Source organism: Varroa jacobsoni, unplaced genomic scaffold, assembly GCF_002532875.2.
Source record: "Varroa jacobsoni isolate VJ856 unplaced genomic scaffold, vjacob_1.0 scaffold_1464, whole genome shotgun sequence".
NCBI lineage: Eukaryota > Metazoa > Arthropoda > Arachnida > Mesostigmata > Varroidae > Varroa > Varroa jacobsoni.
In genome coordinates this window covers 92,884-118,586 of record NW_019214366.1, presented here as the reverse complement: position 1 = coordinate 118,586, position 25,703 = coordinate 92,884, and the positions used below count along the sequence as shown (strand labels likewise).

General features: G+C 41.1%; 1 protein-coding gene across 3 annotated transcripts in view; it reads right to left on the bottom strand.

Moving 5' to 3' along the window:
* Ptp36E (protein tyrosine phosphatase 36E) overlaps positions 1-25,703 on the bottom strand; it is an 85,835-nt gene that overhangs the window by 13,599 nt on the left and 46,533 nt on the right. For all 3 annotated transcript variants that reach the window (XM_086972454.1, XM_086972455.1, XM_086972456.1), the window contains exons 2-8: positions 8,171-9,286; positions 7,339-7,620; positions 6,077-6,164; positions 4,163-4,239; positions 3,722-3,758; positions 911-1,134; positions 318-617 (exon numbers count right to left, since the gene is read on the bottom strand). In XM_086972454.1, coding sequence (XP_086828580.1) covers positions 318-617; positions 911-1,134; positions 3,722-3,758; positions 4,163-4,239; positions 6,077-6,164; positions 7,339-7,620 — 1,008 coding nt within the window. In that variant the 5' untranslated portion in view covers positions 8,171-9,286. The remainder of the gene's footprint in view (positions 1-317; positions 618-910; positions 1,135-3,721; positions 3,759-4,162; positions 4,240-6,076; positions 6,165-7,338; positions 7,621-8,170; positions 9,287-25,703) is intronic.

The window sequence follows — 25,703 nt, the reverse complement described above, 5'->3', positions numbered from 1 at the left end:
CTAGATTAAGAAAGGCCTGCGCAGCACTTCTTCCTGAAATACTTTTGTGTCAGTATCGAGTCAAATGCATTCACGTATAACTGAAAAATATGTGCTTCTTTTGTTTTTCTCTGTAGTAGCTTCAGTGTTCATTGTTTGCTTTTTTTGAATTGTAAGTAACGTGGGAATTTAGATAGAGATGAAAATCCTAAGTGAACGCCTCTGAGTTACTCATATTTAGAAAACTCCTTAATAGATACCCTATTAGGTCTTAATGGTTGTTCGCTGTTTACATGTACGTCCATTGGCTCCGCATGTGTATGCCGGTTCGCACCTACCATCGACTCGACCATTCCCTTGCGGGCGGAGCGCAGGAGTCTGGTATAGGCTAACACATCATAGACTGCTTCCTCTTCGGCGAGCTCTAGGTTCGCGTCGATAGCTAGATAAGTACCGGTCCTGCCGCAGCCATCACTACAGTGGACGATAAGCGGAGCCAAATTCGAATGCTTCGAACTGTATTGTTGACAGACTGTTCTTACGCGTCGCCGGAAGTCGAGTAGCGCATTTGAGAACGGCTGCGTGTGGATCGGCCAATTGGTAAAATGGAACTGATGAATTTGCCGTTGCTCCGCTCCCTGTCAATTCGATATCGCCGCCACAAATCATAAACCAACACAGTAGAAATAGATTGCTAGCTATCTTCTTTTTATCTCAGCACGATGCTACAATAGTACTAAATATTAAAGATATTTAATTTTTTATGAAGCCCCAAACGTTTTGGCTCGTTTCTATCGATTGGTAAAAAAGAGAACATTTCTGCTACTCCGACAGCTGATTTACATTTGTATTGTCATTGAAAATTGCTGTTCTGTATTCATCAAAAGCCAACTGTGAAGCTTTATTCAGCATTTATTAGATGTTTACTTACCTGCTTGACGAGAAGTGCCCGCAGAGTGAAATTAGCGAGTGTATCCTCTCCTAAGAGAGTCACTGTGATGTTGCCATGCTGGACTACCTTATGATTTTCTGTAGGCCAGTATTGTGTACACATGACCCGGACGAAGTCGAACACCCTGGTAAGCATCACCACCACGCATGCTTTGCTCTCCCAGATCATGCGCCAGAAGTCTGCCACAGTTTCATCGTTAGGTCCTAAATGAAGCATCGATACACACATAGACATAGAAATCGAACTAGCAAATGCTTGCCGCATAGGCTCGTTTATAGGAAAACCTACTAAATTGCAGCAAAGATTATGTTATTTACAAAACGATACTATGTCTGATCTTCAAAACCAGCTTCTCAAGTATTTAAAGTGAATGCTCTGTTTACTTCTTGTAGAGCTAGGATCATTTTAGAGATGTTCGTTACGATCTGTAAAAGAAGCCCGCCTAAGGATTAAGCATTATGGGGAGTTTACTTTGTCTATTGCGGTGGGCCACAAATGACTGCTAGTTACATTGAACTGATGAATTCTAGAGTCTAGGTAAGCTAAAGGTTCGCGCATTATCAATCTACAAAGAACGCTCAAAGTTCCTTGACCTTAAAGCAATGTCATTGGTCCCAACGATGATGTCAAAATAATGAATCCTTTAACGCTGCGTGCTGTTTTTCTTGAGGCAAAACCCACTTTGGCTATTCTTGTTCGTGGTCTTGATGAAGACGCCACACTAAGTTGAAGGTTTTTTCGTGCCTGGGTTATTTTTAGTGGGTACGCCCTTTTCTATTAATCCAGTTTTGACGCAGAGCTTTCTAGCGTAATGTAATAAGCTTTCGAGCTGCATTTATTTCAATTCATTTTTTATGTAATGCTGTGAAGTCCTCTGAATGCTCCTTGCATGTAAGTTATCAGTTGTCTAGGTATACAGCCGTACTCTGAACTTTGCCTGAGCTCTATTCCGCTCCCAGTAGATGCAAATTTCAACTTGACGACTTCTCTATTTACGAAAAAGCACTACATGAGGAACCCATTTTTGGAGTATTGTTATTGCCGACTGCTATTACTATAGCCCAAAATAAGGAAGAGCATCTGATGAACGGAAAGGGGAATGGGTGTCAACGACGGTCCCGCTTTTTCCTCTGTCCTGCCGACTAGTTCTTTTCTATATAAGCGATATCTTCAGCTTTCTCTCTGGAGTAGCGCAGAAAACGCCTAATACTGTACACATTCTTCCGCTGAGTCTCTTGCTTACAACATGGATAGGTATGCAGTAAATTGCTTGGTTTCAGATTGTCTCGAAGCCAGCTTTCAGCGTTGCTAACTCCCAGTTTTCTTTCCCTAGATGTTTAAATGTTCGCAGCAATCAGGTACACTGAGCTGAATGGGGGATTTTCTTTGGGGCATTGATAGGGGGAGAACACTTTGGAAAAGGGTTACAAGAGATAGGAAACGACGAACAAAGTAAAAACCTCGATGTTGTAACATGGCACTCACTGGTCTTCTGTTTGTGTATGTGCGTGCGTCTGTGGACTGAAGTGCCGACAATAGTGAAATCATTGAAGGCATAGCGAAGCAATTCCTCGAACCTGAATCCAACAACGATCATTTAGTCGCGCACAGGCCAGTAGTGGCTGTAAAGAAAGCAACGCAGTTTTCTGCCGCTGTTCTACCTTCGTTCTGTCCCCCTTTTTTCCCCTTTTCCACCTCAGTCCCATTTAATTCCATAAAACGGACGAGCGCCCGCGCTTCCTTCGGGGGAGCGTAGGTGGCTAGAAAAGGGATGCCGGAGGTAGACGAGAATTAGACTGTGCGAGAACCTTCCTGTCGGGATTCCCTTTTTTATCCCACTAACATCAGCGGCAGTGAGGTTTTCGGTGCGTAACAATCGGAACGCATGTAAAGGTATGGCAAAACGACAAGGTATGGCAAAACGACAGAAGAGATCCTGGCGAAGGCGGTTTCGAGCGGCAAAACGTCTGGCAGCATCAGAACACGACAGAGAGAGAACAACCGAATGGAGAATAGCAGCAGCGGAGTTACAGAAAACGAGCCTTTGAGCTGCCAAGAAAGGCGACCAGGCAAAGAGTTGTTGGCACGATAATAGCCTCGATCATTTTAAGAAATCGCAATGATCTTCTTTGCTGATGCAGCCGTCGACCATGGACAATATCGTAGGGGGTCATCCTCTTTGTCGTCGGCAGTCGTCTGCTGTCGAGGAACTGCGTACGGTATCGCGAATGGTCGAAACGCCTGTTCTACCAGCTCCGTTACGGATTCCATTTGAAATGCTTCCCGCTGGGCTTCTAAGGTGAGTCTCCGTCTAACGTACCCAGTCGACTGCAGATACAAATCTGTAACCTGTTCACAATTGGCTCGTATTTTTCCGTGCAGTTCGTTTAACTTACGTTGTGGCGCTAATCGACTTTTTCATGAGAAATCGATCAATTTGGGCATCAATTCTATAGCATTTGACTAAGCTTTTGGAAAAAAAAATAGCGAAAAAATGAAAATGAGATTACACACAAGTTTAGAAAATATGAATTTCTGAGAAGGGACAAGGCACTAGCACATGGACTTAACGTATTTTTAAAACATACTTAACTGTTTTTGCTCCTATAATTTTACGTAGATGGTGCTTGTTTCGCAACAATAGCACACATAGTAGTCCATTCATCCTTTGCATTGGCTTTTATTACGTAAAAACATGACTGATACCGGATAGCAATGATATGTAAAGCTCGTGAAGCGGAGTATTATATTAATATAGAAGTTGTTAATGACTAGTCCAAAACTACATACCCTGTGCAGCGATGTATGCATTTGGTCGTAGCAGGCTCTGCGATTATAACAACGACGTAAAAATTAAATAGACTTTATTAGTAAACGTATGTTCATTTCATTGTTCTTGTTAGTGTAATTAAGAGGCCGCCATTAAGTACTGACGTTGGCGGATTTTCTACGTATTAACAGACATTACTGCTCTATAGCAGAATCTCTCACAAATACTTCATAACGTAATGTTTACCGCAGAAAAATACTAGTATTTATTGTTATAAACGATAACAGAAATAAACGGAACATCTCACATACATTTTTACGTACAAGGAGTTGCTAAATAATGGTCTTATCTAAAAAACGAAAATCACAGTCGAAGTCATCAGATGATTTTTTCGTTCTAAAACAACAACCTATAAATACTGAACGATATATACTTGTTGTCTGTGCGTATGTGGAACTTACATCAACGTAAGTAGCGTTAATATAATCCGAATCCTCTTGGTCATCTGTCGTTGATAACACAACCCTGTTATAGTCGTCTGAAATTACGTTCCGTTTATCTTAGGACTCACCGAGACAGACAGATGGTGAAACATAACCTAATGAGACGGTAAAGCTCAACGTATAAAATAAATGTTCATGATTCCGGTAAGCTATTTCCTCGAACTTATCTAAACAAAAACAGAAGTTGAAACGCCCACTCTCTATGCCGTTCAGGTTGGTCCGTCCAGTTGCCCACATATCATTGTTGTCGTAAGCCTGTATTAAGCCCACCCTAGCAACTATATCCAATGTTTCCCTAAATGGTATTTCAAAGCCTCGCTGGAATTTCTAACGCAGCTAGTGTTTTTTTTTCATTTAGATTTTTTCGACATTATCAAGGGAACTACGGTTCGTTTTGCTTCTTGGATTGCCTTTCCGATGTGCTGTTTATCCAGTAGCATGTACACAAATACGAGGCGTGACGCACGTACCACACTAATTTAGAACCCAAAGCAACATCTATTGTTTTCGGTACAAACTATGGAGCCACTGACCGTATTCGCTGGGCTTGGGTTCCGCCCACGAATCACGAGCAACTAACGTCAAGTGCATGCGCTGACCAAACTTAGTGCAGTTCCAAAAGCAAATCTGGTATCTATTATAATCTGCTGGCGTGGCTACCAGCAACTATTCTTTCCCCTATCATTGCTGGCCCTGCACAAGGTCATTAGCAGTAATAAAAACAGTGGCCGCACGACGCTGGTGTGTGACGGTGGAAAAACACCGTGTAACGCTTTGTCCAGTACCGAATACGCTGTATTAGCACACTGCTCCTGCTAATGCTGCATAATTTAGTTGGGGGGAATCTTATGTCATTTCTAAATAACAGAAGAACAGTGAGGCTCATCATTGTTCATGGGTTTATGGAGAGGTCCTTCGAATATATTTGAGCTCCGCGTGCTAGGATGGGGCAGACAAGCGGAAGATCTAAGGGTTAAGAGTCAAGAGAATCACGAGCCAAACAGTGGTAGCAAAAACTAAGCTGGCTGAGGGCCGATGTAGCACTGATATATACAAGTTTCTGTGCACCGCAAAAGTCTAAGTACGCACACGACGATCCGGAAAGGATTACCAGCGGGGCCGCGAAAGACAACTACTTCAATACGCGCCTCGCTATCTCAAAGGCACTAACAGCCTGTTTGCACTTGGCCATTTCACCAGTCGCAGTGATAGTATATGGTACTAAAAATAGGAATGTCCATCGAAAGAACTGCCCCCATTATTTCAAGAAATACATCAGGCAGCGAGATAATAGAATCGGGTGCAAGCTTTCGTGTTTGCTAAGAGAAAATTTACTTATATTTTATCATATGCCTTTCGCGTATGCATCTGAACAAATGATCCGATGATTAGCTTTACATATAGGTCAGCTTGCGTATCATCACTCTTAGCTAAGCTTGCTATTGTGCTTCCAAATGGGTACACGTCAACTTAATTAGACCACAATCAGCCAAACCAGTAGAGTAATATTCGTGTAACTAATTTGATGAATTGATCAGCTACTTTTTACCTGCAATTCTCCCTATTATTCGACGGCTGGGGTTGACCACATCAGTGTTGTCGGGAAGTTATCTCCAGCTCCTGCCGAAACTGTCGTCATGTGTACGTGTGCGCATTTGATGCGCTCGATATACTTATATATACGTGTATGAAGCAAAACGCCAGGGTGTATCGCTGCTGGCCTAAGAACAGGCCAGAAAATGCGCTTATTGTAAAGATCATGGAGAACTGACAGAGAGCGAGATCCGTTCTTCGTACCTACTAAGCCTCGTGTTCCATAGTCCTAAGGGACGGACAAGTCAAAGGGTAGCGCCAACGGAATGTTAAACTTACATGGCAGTAGTTTCTTGTAGCTATTCTTGAGGTCGTTGGCTGGCTTGTTGGCATGACGTTGCGAGTGACTCTCGCTCTTTGTAGCCAGCTGGAAATGAAAGTGAACGACAAAAGATAAGGCGTAAGAAAATGAATTGGACAACTACCTGCTTTACACCCATCAAACTCCCAACTAACGAGGGAACGACTCACAAATGCCTATCGTTACCAGTAAAAGAAAGTGCAGATATTCGACATGAGTAGTGCTTGTTTACTTTTTCAAGGATAACATGAAGCTCAGCTAATTTTGAGTGTCTCAAATCGATTTAAAGACAACTGTAGCATGTACAACATGACATATCAGATTCGTGTAAGCTTTGGTAGCAGCGGGCACGCTTGCCGGAAGAAAGGTATTTCTATTAGAAATAGTCTAGTAATCCAGGGAAAAATAATACATCATTTTTAGAATTTGAGTAAAAATCAGCCAATACCCGTTATGTTTGCGTGGGAAGAGCTGTGCCAAGGTCGACAATTTATCTTATGATCAGTTCTGATGCGGTTCCTGATCATCTGGCTAACCCAAGGATACTCAATGAGCTTTTGCTTTAAAAGACTTGAAGATTGGTCAAAATGGTCCAAGAAAGCCGTTTTCGATCCACCTAGATCCTTTTCAGAGAAATTAATAGCCGTTTTGAAGTGCAGAGTATTAATTGCAGCTTGAATTGCTCAAATATATTGTAATGATTAATTTTTTCGAGACTTTCAGGCACTTTTCGTATTGTTGGCCATTTTGGGCCCTTACATTTTTTTTGGTTATTTACGTAAAATTCGATTTCATTGTAATTTTTTACTGTATTTAAGGGAGCTTAGATCCGTCAGTATCGCTTGACGTATCGTTGCTATTTGGAAGTTACTTGCGGAATAAAAAAGAAATATTTCGAATATGATCAGTGGGTGGTTCAAGTTTCGAATTGAAGTTATGATCACCATGAATAATAGTTATAATAAATAAATAAATAAATGCAATTATTAAAAAGTACACTAGTGATACCTCCAAGAATTTTTAAAAATCACTTTAGGATCTATAGTTGTTGCTCTTTATACTGTATGCGTATTTTTCTTAGCATTGGTGGCGTAGACACGGTAGTGGTAGAGACACGAAATGGGAACGGTTTAGCAGAGCATGATTAATGCCAAAACGTCTAACCACCGTTATATGATGCATTAAATGCAAGTTTTTTTTATGTAGGCACGCCTACAAACAATGACACTGTGAGTCTAACCATAAACTCAGTGCGTAGCAGATGTTTGTTCTTGTGTAGCAGCTTGCAGTGTCGGGAAAAGTCAGCGAAGCCTAAAGCCTTCTTTGGCACGAAATAAGTGCCTTTCGAGAGAGAGGCGATGCCGACATTGATGAATGATTGGTTCAGCGCATTGATCGGGTCGAAGGCACCAGTGGCCCTCCGCCTGCGGCTCCTTTTTGCACTTCCGGCGCTGCGACTCAAACGACCTCGTGCTCCACCATTTTTTCCGCCACCGCCGGTCCCACCGGCTGTCCTTGGCATCTGAAACAGTACGACGCATCAAAATCAGATTGTGATCATTTTTTATAGAAATTGGCAGACTACATACAAAGACAGATTTTTACGAGGATGTTGTAGAAATGTAGTCGTACCTAGATATAGGCCAAAAATATCAAGTGGCCTTAAATGTCCTCTGTGTCAGACGTTACTTTTCTGTTAACGCTACTTAGAACACGGATTGAAATCGTACAGCGCGAAAACAGGAAAGCATGTGGTCCTTGTTTTCAGACAGTTGAACACTAGTGATTATATATCTGCGTAAGAATCAATAAAAGTATTTCGTCAGCAAGCTGCGATTAATATGCTTTGAACTTTGGATTTAAGATGGCAAAAAAATATTTGTGCAAATGTATTTTATCGCAATTAATAAGCAAATAGCCACACACAAGGTCTATGCTCGTGCCACAAATGCTAGTCATAGGACATTTGAGTCGTTAAATTACGAATTAAACCCTTTTCGAAAATCGGCAGCGGCTAAAACTATTAGGGTACACAAATCCGCCATAGTAATTCTCAACTAGCGTTCACTTACTTCGTGCGATGTTGTAGCCTGCTGCGTAAGATCCACACCTTCTGCGACTCCTACATGGCCGTCGTCGTTGAGAGGATTCAGTTGTTCCTGAGGTGGAAGGTGCACCTGTCGCTGCTCTCTTTCTTCGCCTTGTTGTTGTTGTTGTGATAAGGCGTTGCGGGGCGCACTGTCCGCTCTTGACGAATGTCCGCCAGTCGTATCGGTATTGGCAGCGCAGACTTGCCGCCGGCTAATTAAGGGGCTGGCTGATGGGGCGCGGCCCTGGAGCGGCTCCGGAGGGCGGCAGTGGGCTATGCCGACTCCTCTGATAGGAAATACCACTAGGGGTCGGCCTGGCCCGACGGCGCCCTCTGGGCTCCCCTGGAGAGCCTCAACTTCTTCGGAACAACAGCAGCTCGAGCCTGCTAGCTCCTCCAGTTACACTCTCCTCTCCGGTGGCGGCTGCGCGAGCGAATCCCACTCACGCTCCTGTCCACGTTCTCTTGTTTTCTAACGCTTTGGCTGGCGCCGTTTTTTTGCGCCACATTTAGTCAGTAATCTCTAGTGGCTCACTTTTTCTTATGTTCCGAGCCCGTAATGGTGCCAACACACAGTAATAACCACTAATTCTTTCTCGCTCTTGGTAACTGGTGCCTATTCAATAAACGACAAGGCGGAACGACAAATATCTCCTCCACATTGTTTTCGGGATACGGCGACGTTAAATACTGGTACTATTGATTTTAGATGTTGTTGCCGCAAGCCCTGTTTATGCCCGGTCGTCGTGTCCCAGTTTGCTCTTGGTCCTCCTGTGTGTGTATCCTAATAGACAGTTCGCTATCTGAGCGCGTCTGTACGGTGACAGCGTGACCCGTCCTCGGTGCAACAGTTTAGGTCAACCGTTCACTGCTACAGCAGGCGACTGTTGGCTACTTTGTACTCCGTTCTGCCCTTGTATTATCCACTTCTTATCCTACATTTGCTTTCATGAAAAACACATTGTTTGGGCTTATACATGTGTGAGAATGTGTACACTGCATCCCGATAATATTCCCTTTCTCCAGCACCCGATTCGGGCGGCCCTGCGGGCCGACCCACGAAGAGGCCGGCCGCCTTAGCTCAGCATCGGCCGACTACCTGAAATATAAATGCGAGACACAGGATGTTACTAAGAGTATCAACAAGGCAGGTTTTGCGTACCTCTGGCTAGAATTTATATAGGTTATCTGTAAGCACACCATTGACTCCAGTAGAAGACTTTCGTTGAATACATACTCTCGTGAACTAAATATTGGTTCCCTCAAACAACTGGTGTCGATTCATTCGCCTAGCAAGAGTATAACTTTTTATTTCAGATATAAAATGGAATGCACTTGCCATTACTCTTTTCCCAAGCGATAATGATTTATTTATTTCGTTCATTTCTTGCAGCTTGGCATATTTAGAGAAGGTAGATTTAGCTTTGTCTATCAGGTCTTGTCGGTTATATAGCTTCGTTTCCCATTATACAAAGTGTGTCATCATTATGTATATAACTCTTGTTGATTGTCTCGTTATTTCCCCTGGACTCGCTTCATGAGACACCCATGTTCCTAACTTTTAATAAATCCATATATCCAAGCTGCCTGGAAATAGTAGAATGGCAGACTTCGGGATAGCCGATCTGGATGTAATGCATTCTTCGAGTCCGAAGTTCCATCTTAAATTTCGTGAATGTTTCTCAAAAAGCCCACTATACTGTAAAACTCTCGCTGCACGCGGCACAGATATCTTGGGCTTCTTTAATAATTTTGTAGCCCTGGGAACAGGTAGAATAATAAAGTAAAGAAGATCACCTCTCTTTGACTTGAGGTTTTCATTTTCGAAATCTGAACTACAGAAGAAAATGTGCCTTCGTCGCGAAGTTACAACGAGCTGATGATGGAAAAAAATAGTCTTTCGAACGGCGTATAAGAGTGAGCGAATGATAATGAGATAGGAAGAAACATCTGAGAAAAGATGCCATTACATTTTGATCAAGTAATTATATATTTTCGTGGATCTGGTAATTTAGTATATTGGTGACGTCAGAAAGGCTTGACATATCTAGGATTTGTAAGTCTCCGTGTCATTTGTAAGCTTCTTTGGGAATAACTGAGGTTGTTTTCACGGAGGGAACAACAACCATTCAACATAAGAAGAACCACACGCATCAATTATACCACACGGTCCATAGTAATTTATTACTATTATTATTTCTATTCATTATAAGCGTTCCTTACTTCTCTGTTTCTTTAAGCAGAGCGCAGAGATTGCCAGCGATATTTTGCATTTAGTGAGAGCACGCATAAACATAAAAACCTTATTTTCTTCTTTTCGAATCTTAATGGTAACTTTTATCACGGTTTTTTTCATGAACGCCAAAAGTCTAGATATTCAAGGGTACAGGCATCGTCGGAAACCATACGAAAGGCATCTTACACCAGCATAAATTTGAAGACTTAATTCTAAAAGCTCTATTTAGCTAAACCAGAGTCTTTTGTATTTTCATGATTCTTGTTCCATCAAATAACTCTACTCCTACTAAAACGACTGGCAAAGTGCAACGATAGTTCTCTGTCTGATAATCTGTTTAACTCCTTTTGTTTGGCATGTACCGCACCGTGTCTGTATGCCACTTGTTGCAAGATGCTTGCATGGATACGGCTTTCTTGTTTTTACGTTAGTTATTTTGCTCCTCGACAATTATAATACAGAAGTAATAGATTTGTTTTCTTTTCCTGCAGAGTTTTTCTCCTTTAAGGACGGTGTGCGTCAACTGAGACGTACTGGATGTGGGCAATCTTTTCAAACAGAAGCTGAGACAAACTTCTGCTGTCATTCGAGCGTGTTGGGGAATCTTCGTTTCACATACATTGAGACGGCAGAAGATACGCAAATGATTGCAATAGTTGAAACGGATATGGGGACATCTCACGATTGTAACAAAAGTGTTTTTATTACTATGTTTATTTTCGTATAATACTATGGCATAAACATGCCATAGGGTACGGTAATATTTTTCTATAAAAGCATTTATTAAATAAGCAACTGTTGCAGTGACCCGAGGGACACTTACGGGGCCCTCCTAACGGTTTTGTGCTACGCGATGCCTAATAGTAGTACCGGACTTCGGCTTCACCGTGTATATTATATAGGAACAGAGTGACTGGACTTGCTCAGCTTTTGTTTTAATTACTTGGCGTATTTTTTGATATGCAATGCGGACTATCCGGAATACATTATTCGTAGCGGGATATGTTAATGCATGTGTTCGTTTACTGTAACAATGCTATCCTTTATTAAACGAAAACATTTACATTACATCAGATGCCGCTCACAACCATATATTTCAGTCATAGTTATCCCATTTACACTGACTGCATGTACATACAATTATATATGAACTTGTACCAACCACTCCGTGCAATTTTACTCGAAGCTTCGTTGGTAACGTAAGCATTCCGTTCTAGCCATTTTAGAGTCACCTTTTCTTCAACTTAAAACCTTCCTTATTTTAACTCTTATTATTGAGTTGTATAAATTATAACGTTGAGATTCTGAACCGTTTTCGCCGTTAGATGTACACGCAGATTAAATCTATATAATACCAAAAACGAAACGAGGCACAAAAGGAAAACGATGGTTGGCCACGCTGCCACTTTCATTAAGTATGGGTAAGCAGTTGACGAGGATGTTATCGGCAACGATCGACTTCACATAACTGATCGAGTCGTTTAAGGTACAGCGAACTGGAGAGCGTAATGGGCGAAGTAACATGGTACATTTGGCACAGTTAGACAGAGCCGGGCGCCGTGGCAGGGCAGAATGAACCCAGGCATGGTCATAAGCTGCAGACAAGATGTTGCCAGGACATTTTTCTGATGAACAAAATCAGCCACGTTTACTTTCCCAGCTGTTGGCAAAGCAACAGTCCAGACCGACCAGACAAATAGCGGGACCCATTGCACCAGCTGTATAGGCCAGAACCTTCTGTAAGAAGGGGCTGACTGTCGAATTTCATGAAAGGATCGTTTGAACGAACTCCATCCTGTCCTTTCTTCTTTTCACGTTCGGCAAACTTTTCATGTCCACAGCAACAAAATACCACTATCCATTTCGCTGGTGCAGCGACGTCCGCCAACCACTGACTACTAGCTGACAAGGATCGCCGTCAGGAATAAATGGTATGGAAATCAAATGCGACGTTAGATAACAAATCAAGGTCAAAGTCTGCCCAGTCGATTGCCTGACTCCTACTCGGAACACCCACATTGGAATTAGATGTTCATCGAGCGACAGATTAATATATTAGGTGTTACCCTGAGTACGATAATATATATGCTAGTGGTACACGTAACAGATTCATTTATTACTTTATTTGACTGCGTGGCCAATTCCATGCAGTTCTAATGTCTTCTTTCTTTTGTAACCGACCCTTTAGCGTTGGCAACGAAACGAGGGTACCCCAGACATTGCGTTTGTGTGCATTCAAATACTACAGACGTGGTACCGGTGACATTACGTGTCACAACGGTAAAAGCGATGTAGTCGTACACGCCATTGACCGATCCGCTGACAAATTTAAAAATATGACAAACGGTTGAACACGAGTTATCTCTCGCTCAGTGTATTCCTTTTCTTTTAAGGTTATTTATCTAGGTAGGTTCGATTCCTCAATTATATGTATCGAACACTACAACAAATCTTCGAATAGATCATCTAGGGCGACTTAAACAATACGGAGAGAACTACTTGACTTTTGTGTGATGATGTATGCGTTCGATGCTAACAGTTTCACACCGCAAATTAAATAATCAATGAACTGAATTAGAAGTTCAAAACAATTTTCATAGCCTTTGCACAGGAGCTTATTTTATATATATATATATGGGCAGTTGGAAGCATATGAAGCTTAGCCCAGGGTTCCGTAGTAGATTACTTGTTAATCAGAAACAGATCAGGGCTGGAAGCAAATATTGTATGACACTATCACACGCCCCTCATCAACATTGTGCATTCTCCATTTAACCAATGTCTTTTGCAGTTAATAAAATCGCCAGCTCCGAACGGAGTAGCCAGCCTCCTGAGCTAGCTGAGCCTAAAAGGATCTCCTCCCGTCTCCTCCTGCTATGGGGCCTAATACTATACATCTTTTAGTTAACGTACATGTAGATGTGATGAATAATTGGTAGTTTTCTTAGCCTTCGAATAACAAGCTGAGTTGAAGGGGTCAAACAAAACGTGAATTTGTTCAGTGAAGTTATAGCTGTTCCCTAGAAATTAACCATAATATTATTATAGGAATATAGCTCATGGGCTGGCAATATATCAGTAGTAAAAATACCAATATTAGCTAGCTAGGCAACGGTTTTACAAGCGAAACGTGGTAGATGGAAAAAAATAACCACCGCTGAATTTAAATGTAAAGTTCAAGGAGACATATTCATCATAATAGCGAAAGGCAATTATTATACGGAAATTGTACTACAGGACAGGCCTGTAAAAGGTACAGGAATCTGATTGATTCCGAGAGTACGTCATAGAAATCGTTAGAAACGAAAATGTATCTTTCCTGTCAAAGGCGTCATTCAAATAGGGTACGATAGAAATACAATTCGATCCTAAATCTAATATAATACATAAGGCTCCGATATAGCGTTCTTGCGATGTCTATAAATACGCCACCAGCAGAAGAGGGCGCTGTACATTCGGTACGTAGATACTGGACGGCTTTCAAGTAAAAAAAAAATGAAAAAAAGTTAAAGACATCGGAACAGGGAATTTATTATTATTACTATTGGCCTAATGCTGTACGCCTAACTTATCAAGTAGCGATCCCGTTATTGAATTCCATTTTTTTTAAGTCTTGCATCTCGAACCATAAAATAGAATCTTTTCTGAATGATTTGTCTACCGAACAATAGCTCATAGATAAGATGTTGCCACCAGTTGAACTGGTTGAAAACCACTGATACAAATAGACACGTGGCCAACCGCTTTGATAATACGTTAGGGCCACCTGGTGTTCAATCGTGTCATTGAAAATAGCACAGAGATGGGCCATTAGATCGACATGGAAGCTGTTATAGATATGTAGAAGTGTTGGAAGCTATAATTCTGGCGATACGATAACGCTATTTAAGTGAATCATGTAGATAACCCGGCACATAAATAGACTTGGCGTATTCTCGTTTATTGAATAAAAAGAAACTTATCAATCACCGCTGGAATATTGAACCTGTTAATTGATGAATCGTCGTATCCTGACGGCTGATAAATTGCCTCGATAACAGCTGCCCCTCTTGTCCTGCGATGAATTTCACCAAAAAAAAAAAACCAGAAAACCGAAATGAAATAAAACCACTGGGAGACTGTAACGTGAACAACACCCCTCGGCACCCCTTAAAAGACATGCGGATAGCTGGCCGATTGAACCAGCCTAAACTATGGTCTACCCCCTCAGCCATGTGACAAAACGAAAACAAGTAACACATGCCGAAGAAAAACACTGTTTTTGTAGATATAGTAACATCGTAGTATTTCCATCAGGAGATCCAATATCGATATAAATACTACTACGACAGTTGCTTTCCTAGCAGAAAAGTTATCAGTTTAAGAGGCAAAGCAAATAGTCGTATGACATAATAAAGATCTGAGGAAAAAACATTCTGAAGCCGGTGTTGTGACTTTTAAAAATATGTATCACCTAGATGTAAGCTTAACGCGTGGTTGCATACGCTACTTTTTTTCAGATATGTTTTTTAATGAAGTAAATGATGCTGACCTATCCAATGTCTATTGAACATTGTACGTTCACCCAGTTTCACCACTCATTCATTCGTTCACCCGGCAATGAAGGCCAATTAGCATTAACAGAACAGAGATACAGACACCACACAGATTGGCCATCGACCGGTAACTTCAGACGCTTGCGATGTACATAGTTTTCATTCAAACCGTATGGTCATATTTACGGTAATATACCTCACTTCATATCCTTGACGCCAGAGCATTATGGGAACGTTTGTTTAGCTGTTCTTGCATACGATACTGCTGCAGCGTTTTTCGAATATTGCTGGGACGCTAGAAAAAAGTCAAAGGTCAAGCAGTCACTACGGTGTTTTTGATTTGGCCTCTCCCATATATAGGCTACTAAAGTTTAGCCCTCTCACAGCATTTCCTATTCCGCAAACTAGATCTCCTTTAAGTCTCTTCAACTCCAAACTAACTACTCTGATAAAATAATCTTGCTTAAGCATGCCACGTATAATATCGTCAAGAGTATAAGCACTATTGCTGACGTAATCCATTTCTACTTGTTTGGGCAAAGCGTCCACTTATATAGTGGATATCTCTCCAGTAGGGGAGAGGGCAATTGGAGGTGACGTCATTCCTGTAGGGACCTATAATACTAACGATAGAAGTCGCTCAGGGTAATATTGTACCTGAGCGACTTCTGGGACCCGGACAAAGCAAAAAATGGCCGCCCGTCAAATGAAATTTCGAGAGCTGCATGGACCCTCAACAATTACACAGAAGAAGAAGAAGTCAACCAAATTAAAAATAATGTTGAAAATTTTCGTTATATTGTTTGGGGTTATGAAATTGCTCCTAATACTCTAACCCCACATCTACAAGGATACGCTGCTCGAGAACTACCTACATCCTTGGACAGATTTAAAACATTACTTGGTGAAAGAACCCATATTGAAATTGCTCGTGCAAGTGAAGAAAAAAATCGAGAATATTGTGTTAAAGGTGGACAATTTGAAGAATTCGGGCGTATCAACTCGCAAGGACAACGTAACGATCTACATAACGTTGTAGATACATTACTTAACGATCATGAAGATCCTATTCAAGACGTTGCTGAAAATCATCCCGTAGCATTTATTAAATTTGGACGAGGAATAAGAGACCTTGCTACCACACTTAAACTCGGCGCAAAAAGGAACCATCGAACCAAATTGTGTATAGTTTATGGTCATCCAGGAACCGGAAAAAGTTTCGGTGTTCGTAAAATTTGTGATAAAATATACGGAGAAGATCAAACTTTTTACAAAACACGAGGTGAATGGTGGGATGGTTATTGTAACCACAAAGCAGTTATTATAGATGATTTTTATGGGTGGTTAAAATATGATGAATTACTTAAAATATGTGATAAGGTTCCTATCAAAGGAAGCTTCTCTAACTTCCTTGCTGAATGGATATTTATTACATCTAATTCCCACCCAGAGGAATGGTACCATTTTAAAGGTTACTTAATTTACTAAAGTAAACAACGTTTAGCATATAGTACATATAGCTCAATGGCCAAACAACTAAGACCACATGGAAATTTCACACATCGTCGGATTTCATCAGATTACTAACTAAATATATGAATACGACTTCTTTTCATGTGGAAGCTGTTTGCCTGTGCTATGTATGTTACGCTGTCACGTTCTCTAGGAAAGCTGAGACGAATAGCTCACCACGACATATATCAATATTCAATTTAAGTACCCGATTTCATTTTTGTCCGATGGCAACTACTTTGTTCAGTCATTTAGAATGTCACTTTTTTTGTGCTTTTTGCAACTACATATAAACTCGTCATAGGATCACGGAAAAAACCTTACGGAAAATCTACATATTTCGGCCCATATGGCTACCGTAATTGTCAACTCTTCCGTCAGTCGACAGTCTACCATCGCGAGCCGAAGCTTAGCTTCGCCTGGATTCGAACCTAGAACGCTTCGTGCTCGTACTACGGCTAGCACGTTATCCACTAGGCCATCACGTTGGCTATAGTAGCCAGCCTCACACAAGGAACGCAATCCCGAAAACAATTTGCTGAGTCAGAATATCGATATGGGCAGTTGACAATGTAACCCAGAAGATTAAAAAAAAATCAGACAAACAAAAAATCATCAAGACAAGTAGAATTTGAATACTGCAAACGATGCGCAATGCAGCAAAGAGACAGGTTTATTCTAACCGATCTGCAAAAAAAAATCGTAACACGTTCCTCAAATGCGTTAGAGGATATTAGAGTCACTGCGTATGTGTATACGAAGACTCGCTGACATTACATCGAAACGAATTGTTCTAATAGTCGTAAACGAACGAGAACGCCTCGGCTAAATTGTGCTCAGAAGTATGCACGTTTCACTTGCACATTTGTACAGTTAAAGACTGCGAAACGCACTCTGAGGTTTTGGATAGTTTGATTTACCCCAGCGGCTTAAAATTTCGACGAGTCCTACGCAACCCAATAGATCAAACAGACAAACAACACAGTGGGTGTTGACTACGGTACCCAAGCACGGCGTAGGAGGCCTATACTCGGTTAACGAAATTATAGATAAATGGCGAGGTTATCCCGAAAAATACCATGTCTAGAGTACTGGTGCATTTGTGCATGATTAATTTCTAGCTGTTATGGCGAAGTGTGAGATATTTGTCTGCCACGGTTTGGAAATTCCTCCGACTCAAATTCAATTGAAAACGTGTCGCATTATCAAAAGAACTAGTTATGGCTGGGCAAGAGATTACGGACGTCTTATAAGTCACAAATACAGTGCTTCAAATGTGGGTCTAGGGCCCAGGCGTAACCTGTACGAAATGGTGTGAAAGTACATTCGGAGCATGTAAATCCTAGTGAGCAGCGACGACCGGAACTAAGTGCTAGTCTCAGTAAATGTCTCTATCACAGCTCAAAACTGATTCTCTAGCTAGCGAAAAGCAGAGAGAGGCAGCTTTCATATTACAAAACGCATAAATATTTAGTTCGGGTTAAATTTCTGGGTGTTTTCTCGATTGGCCTGTGACCGTATACACATTGATCGGTTAGAAATACTGCATCTCGTTACCTAAAACGAAACGTAATGTGTTTTAGTTGAATTCCAGAAACAAGCTACTTATTATGTGTTTGCCGTTATTTCCTACGATGTTGACCCACCTCTATCAAACAATTTTGATTTTCCGTAGAAATGCTCACGTCTGGTATTAAAAAAAACTTTATCAACCTCTTTAATGTGCCGACCATCGTGAAAACTTTTAATCTGCGAGCTTTCATAGGCAAGCTCTTGTAGCCTTCCCTATATGCAGTCCGAAGAAAAAGATAGCTTTCCCTTCAACAAATGTTTTTAATTGCATAGTCTTGAAAACACGATGCAACTGGGTCGACTTACCCGTCTTTAAAGACTTCACTTAGTTTACAGGGCATCCAGCCTCCTTAATTTTTGGTAAGGTCTCACAAATTCAAGGTACCTAAGGACACTGCGTCTATGCTCGTAACTTATCTTCTCGCTTCATAAATGAGTTGTCTGCTATCCGATCTCACCCGGCAGAAATACGGTTTGGCGAACCATATATTTGGCAATCCTGCCATAATAGCTTAGTTGTATGCGCTACAGATAGCTGCTTCAGCAATATATTCGAAAGGTGAAATAAACAAAGTATTAAAAGTGTACCCTTTTTTGAAACGATTTCGTTTACCACGCGACCAAGGTATTATGAATTTATGGAAAGAGGAAAGCGTTTTTATATGGTAAATATGTTCATTTAATTACACTTGTCCTAAAGTAGGTGCCGTTCATGAGGCTTTAACGAGCAAATACTGCTAGTAAATATGCAACATAAGCATCAGTTGGGAGCGAAAAAGGACATTTTTATGCTGTTAAGAGTTACCTTAAATTGTGATCTCATCGTTACGAAGATCAACTAGTAAGTAGAATCAAGTTGGACAGATGAAGTGCTGGTTCAATTAATGCATATAAACTTACTTTATTTATCTGAAGTCGTGACAGAAGAAAGAACTGAGACGGAATAAAATGCGACAGATATAGTACATTGATTTTATTTTATTACAGGTACGTATCTTCGTTAACGACGGTTCATAGTTCCGTCGGCTGATTTTTTTTTCAGATTTATTGTTTCTTCTTTGACAATATCATAAATTAGGTGTATTGGGATTCATATAAAGATGTTCTTAATCAAATTTAAAGGACGCCTTTAATGCGTCAGTACCCACAAACCTCTTTGAGTTTTACCGATCTTAATGAATACGATTAGTATGTATGAGTTGTTTATTGGAGTAAGCTGGGCGAGTATCAACACATGTGCTTTTGTTATTATTGAAGCTTCTCCCTAATACTACAAATTAGGCGCTTCCTTATTGGTGTTTCCTGTTGGGTTCATCTAAGGGAGTATCGTATGTTTTCTCTGGCACATCGCGATACATACATTTCTCGTTATACCAATTCGGTACTTTCTCGTATTATAACTTAATAACAACTTGGCATTGTGGAATTATGCTCCGGCTCTAGGACCACACATATAAGCATAAGCAGTAAATCATGCTAGGATAAAGGCTACAGAGGAATCTTTCGATTTCGAGCGAGGATTTTTAAAATAACACCTTGCAAATAAACACAATTGAATTGCAACAAAAATGGTATACAAACATAAAGAAAAACACTTAGTCCAGGTCTGAGTAGGATATGATCTTTATTCGCCTTAACCATTAAATTGAAAAAATTCTGAGATTTTAAGTATCGTTGTGGGTAGCTAGCGTTTCTTCACATATGAAATGCTTTGCAGATGAATCGCTCCGACCGAAGTCAAATTAACCTTTTTTTTAGCAATCGATGTTGAACTAGTGAACCCAGATCTTAAAAGCTCCGACCTCATAAAACCGCCCGTTCCGAGACCTATTTTTTTTGTTAGGAAGGAAATGTAGATAAAAATATTTTCATGAGTGATGCATATAAAACAAAACAGAAAAAAAAATCCAACTGTGCATGTGAGGTACCATCTTAGCTCTATGGGTACTATGATGTCTTGGTCTTGTGCTTTATAGTTCACTTATTATTGTGTGATTAATGAGCTCAACCGTCGTTGGGTCAGTGACGAAATGGAGAACTACAGGAGGGATTTACCGAAAAAGCTACGTAGGTGTTACGGATTAATATTTGGGGTTTTCCTGTTGTTGGCATCGAACATTGGTTGCCGGCACTAAACGTGGTGTGCCTACGCTTGGATTCGAACCCAAGCTATCAGGTATGCCTAAGATTATTAGCCCAAAACGTTAACCCCCAAGCTACTATAGGTACAACGCAGAGAAGATTATGATAAGTGGCTGGTAATTTGATTTTCTTTCACAGACAGCCTAAGAAATCTAAAAAGCGCCGTTACCTGATCAGTTCCAGTCAACTTTCTCCATGGCTAGATTTAGTGCCGATTTCGGCGCCGACGCTCTACGTTCTAACGTGTTACTACTTTTGGTATAGGTAAACGGGTAGAACTACTACCGATTCGATGTTCTTCCATTTAAGCTTACTAACACTACTATAAGATCTCTACCAGTATTGCCTGCCTAATGATGTAATTACGTGATGATGTTTTACACTACACCGAGGAATAAGTTTTTTGTTTTTATCTTCCGATATACAAACAAAAATCTTCAACTTAGCTCTTATTGCTTGCTCGTTCTTCAGCTTCAAGCTTGCCCGTATTTCCATGAAACTTCGCTAGTCATCCACTGACTACATTGGTCGTCAGTTAATATCTGCTACCTAACTGCTATCGAACGCCTACCGTCAGCCGCTGCTGCCAAGATAACCGTACCTTGTCACCCGGCTCCTTTTCAGTTCTCAGTTGTCTCAAGTATTCTTGTCACCCGCTACACGCGCCGCTGTCTCAAATACATCTTTTCGTTATATCGACGTCTACTGAAGTTTCAGCCGCCGACCAATGGAGCTGGTGTACCCTATACAGGGCAGCATTAACAACAGCCGAAGTGGCGACAGGACCAAGTAGTGGCGGTCGACATGGGGTGCTAACACCTCGCTTCGCTCCTTCTCATTGTCCGTCTTTTTCTAAGCTTTTCTGTGGCCGCTTGCGCAGTGAAACATACTTCAGGGAGGTATTTGTGTACATGTATACGCCTGTACTTTGGAGTCTATAACTGTATGCCGTAACAGTTTTTAAGCGTTAACATGAAACTCTTTGAGACTCGAAAACGCTTCTTAAAACCGAACAATAAACCGGGGTGTGACTGGCGTATTACTTTCGCACAATTCCCTAAGGTCGCATGGAAACATATACTTTATTCCATAAACAGTGTCATTGAGCGACAATGACAGCCTACCCATTGACGTCAAAACAGTCGTATATACTGATTATTGCATAACGACTGCCTCCAATGACAAGCAACGAACGTCCGGCAGGCACCTGCCGAACCTCTCTTTCATAGATTCACATAGCTGCAGAAATGAGATAAAAGGGGACACCGGTAGTGACTAGTAAGTGTCCATCATTATATCGCTTTATCGTATCATCTATTAGACCGTGATATTTAGCTAATGAAACAAATTGAATAATATGTGGCAGTAAAGTGAGGGTTATAACATCAATACTACTATATTTGAATGGCGGGCGACTGAACGAACCGGGTGAGGCGGGCATGTGACGGTCCGAGTGACAACCAACAAATTATTTTCTTTATAGACTTCGTCATTGCTGCTATAACCGCTACTCAGTTATCGAAAAGAATACTAGAGGCATGAGGCGTAGGCGCTTCCTTTTTATTTCGAATAAGTCGATGGCGCACAGTCTATCTACCCTATTTCAGTTATCACATTTGCCAGCACTGTCATCATCACCATTGTCATTAAAGATCAGAGAATGGCAGTAAGTTGCGTACGCTTTACGTGTACGGATGCGTTCAGAAAATAAAGCAAACAGAGATATAGACCATTTCCTCATCAAAGACTTTATTGACATAAGGGCGTGACGGAAACCTCAAGCTGCTCCTTGTCTTGCATATGTTCACCTTATTGAGCCTCCTGAGTTGATATCGGAAATCATCCTTCGAAGTCGTTTATGAAGTTCGACTCCAAGTTTATTCGACACTGTAGCTCATTCTAGTGAGCATATTAAGAATAGTAATAGCAGATATAGCCTCTTGTACGCCAGTGAAGAAATAGGACGTCTCATCCTATAACCGGACTTTCAGTTAAGGTCACCCTGACCTTAATGTTCCAGCATAAAAGACCATGTTAAGTGGATTCATCTGTAGTATGTTTCATATTAAGTGTTTTTCCGTTATCATTTCTTATGGTTCTAGTGATTTTAATACGCTAGAACTAAAGCTATATATCAAAGACATATGAGACAGACGGCGATAAACTCGTATTCTTTGTCAGTAGAATACACAGTGTACGGTTTACTCTTGTTAATGCTTGTCTTGTATTGCTCCTCCGAAAAACTTGATGAATGTGTGCTCCATAAATGAAAAGATCATTACGGCGTTTCTACTGAATAATGAGCAAAAAGCATAATGTCGGGCACAGTTTGATTTATCAACTCATGAAACATGGGAACATTTTAAACTTCCTTAATTCTTTTCGATTCGTTAACGCATCTAAATATCCGTACGATAGTAGAATTTATTTCGACAGTTAAAACTAAATTTTGAGATGATTTGTATCAAACGATCGACTGCACCATGTCCAATTTTTTTTTTGCTTTTACGCTTTCATATATTCATCTGCTACAAATATCTATATTTGTGGCTCGTTGTCTATCGTTCAAGCGTTCGCGTTTCCCTGGCTCCGTAGCTTGTTTTCTGTTACCGACGGCCCTCATATTTTTATTGTCATGTACAGCTTTCTCTCAAATCGTTACTGCGAGCGTCGTCTGTTTCAAAGAACATTATTGCAGTTCTTATTGTGCCTGACAGGTAGCAATTTTGAGCTTTCCTTCCATTGTGAATTCTCCAGTGATGCCGTGTCCCTTCGTCGTCCTTTATCGAATAATCCTAACATTGCCTCTCAATCGGACGCCAATCTATCAACGGGAGGGAGCATGTTGCCCCTGCAGGCTAACGTCATCTCATCTCAATTCGAATTTTAAAGCAAAATCGACTGAGTTTTCCCAACCCCAACCGTCACAACTTGGTACTGTTCCAATATCCGTATGTTCCGATGCAGCAAAGGGTAAACGCGCAAATACATACCACAGATACTTCTACAGCGTCGCTCCTTTGTCGTATTCTCGTCTTCTGTTGTTTTTTGGGGGGGGGGGACCAAGCGAAGAACATTAGGGTTATATGCGCTTATTTCGTTGCAGAAGTAAGAAGTTGTCTGCGGAATGCAGGGGTCGAAGGCTGCTTGCTGCCCTCATAGGAGAAACATAGCGGTAGGTGACTAGGTTAATAGGATATCGGGCTAGGTACTTGCGTTTTTGAGGGAACCTGCAACCTATTCAAGTAAAAAAGCTAGCCGTGTTGTGCCCAGCCAACTGGTGGGAACTTTCAGGCCTGGGGATCGCTCCCATGTTAGGGCTCCTTTCGCTGCATTTGTCTGTCCGCTAGTTTTCTCACTTGAGTTCGTTTAGTCTGCACGCACAGACTAACGACATTCCACACATACACGCACGGACACAGTGTCCACGCTTCCCGCTAACCAAAGAACGCCAAACCGTCTTTTCGAACTTCTTGAGTGCGTTTATCTTCAGTGACCCTCTAAACTTGCGTATAACGTCCTGGCTTAGCACTTGTACGCTAACTAACACGCAGCCGTGTGCACTTGATGCCTTCGAAAACACTGCCCATATTTTTCCAGAGACTAGCTGCATCTTTCCTCGGATCGACGAGTCCGAGTCTTAATCTCAAACGGGTCAGACAGAAGTACCTTAAAATACCCACTGGTACTGAATACAATGAAGATAATTTGGATACCTTTCGATACAGTAAATGACAATGTCAATGTAAAAAATAAGATACCTACACCTATACGAAATTATTTTAAGGCACTACTTGAGTGTCAAGACCATATATAACGCTTAGAAGTTGTTAAAACGGAAATTAACGGAAAAATAAAAACGAGACAGACGGAAACATTTGAGCACTGAAGTGTGACTCCTATATGATCAATTGCAGACGGCTGGTCGAATAGCGGGTTTTATTATGGAAATTGATGTGCAATGATTTTATCGTATAATTGCACAATACTAGGTCGAAATTATTAATGAGTTTGCTAGGGCTAGAAGCTTCCTTCACTCAGCTACTATCGCTGTCAGTCAGTAGGCGATCCTCCTTTTCAGGTGAGGCACAGGATAGTTGTCATACTATTGCCTGCCGGAGCAGTATGTGTTATCTTCGATGACCTAAATTTCATGGCTGTATTGAAATTGTCCTTTGAAAATGTGAGCAGACCTTCATTCGCCTATTGTATGATTCTGTTTCCTTTGAGGAGGTCATAAGCCTATCGGGGTATTCTTTTTTCCAAGCTCGTTAATACCACTGAGAATAATTATATTTTTGTTGTGTGAGCGGTTAGCTTGCCCTGTGTCACGCCACGCTTTGGGCTGAAGTGGCAATCAAATTGAATGATGATAGGACAACCAAGTAGCAGACAGTGTGGCAAATCATTATATATAAAGTAAACTTTTCCACACTCTACTGTGATGACATCTTGTTTTCGTAAATCAATGACCAGCCGTGTATTCTAAAATTAGGTCAATCTGTTGACAAGACTTTTACAAGCCGAGAAACACCGAAATTTGCGACGTACCCTGTACAATCGTTTATGGTCTAACGATGCCATAATGCTTTCGTTTTGCTGATGCCAAAACAGTCGGAGTCCATGTCCGATGTCATCGCCAATATGGCGCCTCTGTGACGCGACGGACCTCTCTGTTTACTTGGACTGGCTCTTTCATATTACCATCCGTTAACTCTATGCTGCTATCGTCGGCGCTCGTACCGTTACTTTGAACGTGTGCGGTAGAGAAGGAACGAGGGGTTGTCGAGGGGATTGAATAAAAACGGGGTTGTTTATTGCTCTGATTGTAGCAATGTCGTAAACGTAAAAAAAGTTGACATCCTATCTAGCTTTGGTGGAGTGGCGTCACCTGTCCCTGTTTTGCGTCAATGTTGTATTCGAAATGTGCCAGTATTTTGTGTTTAGGAGAAGATTCTGAAGGTTGAAATGGCTTACTGTTAGCTGTTATAATTAGCAATTTCAATAAAGTCTACATTTGACATTCGTTTCCACAATATGCTGAAAAATGCCGCTGAAAATCTTCGGCTACTCTACCAATAGATGAATAATAATGTAAGAGCAAAGAAAAAGAATTTTATAAGATAAATCTTTCTACGTTACTTATATTCCTTATTGAATGTAAAACTATTCTATGCAACATACGCGTTTCACTACCTTTAAATAGTTGTATTTACATGCATTTGTGGATCCACAGATTGTTTACGGGTCGCGATCCGTCGCTGTACAGGTAGACTGAGCTTGAAATGGGCACCAATTTCAATATTCGAATAGAAACGTAACTTTGACGTATTTTCCATGTAGAGCGATGAAATGTATACGGCCATCCAACTATCGTTTACATATATCCATGGTTGTAATGATACATGTACATAGAAGTTTTTTCAGTGTACGGGATAATTTAGTAGGCAGCTGTTTCTGTCTTAAATATATGTATGCGATGAGACAAGAGTCTATTGATATTTGGCGCTTGCGCATAT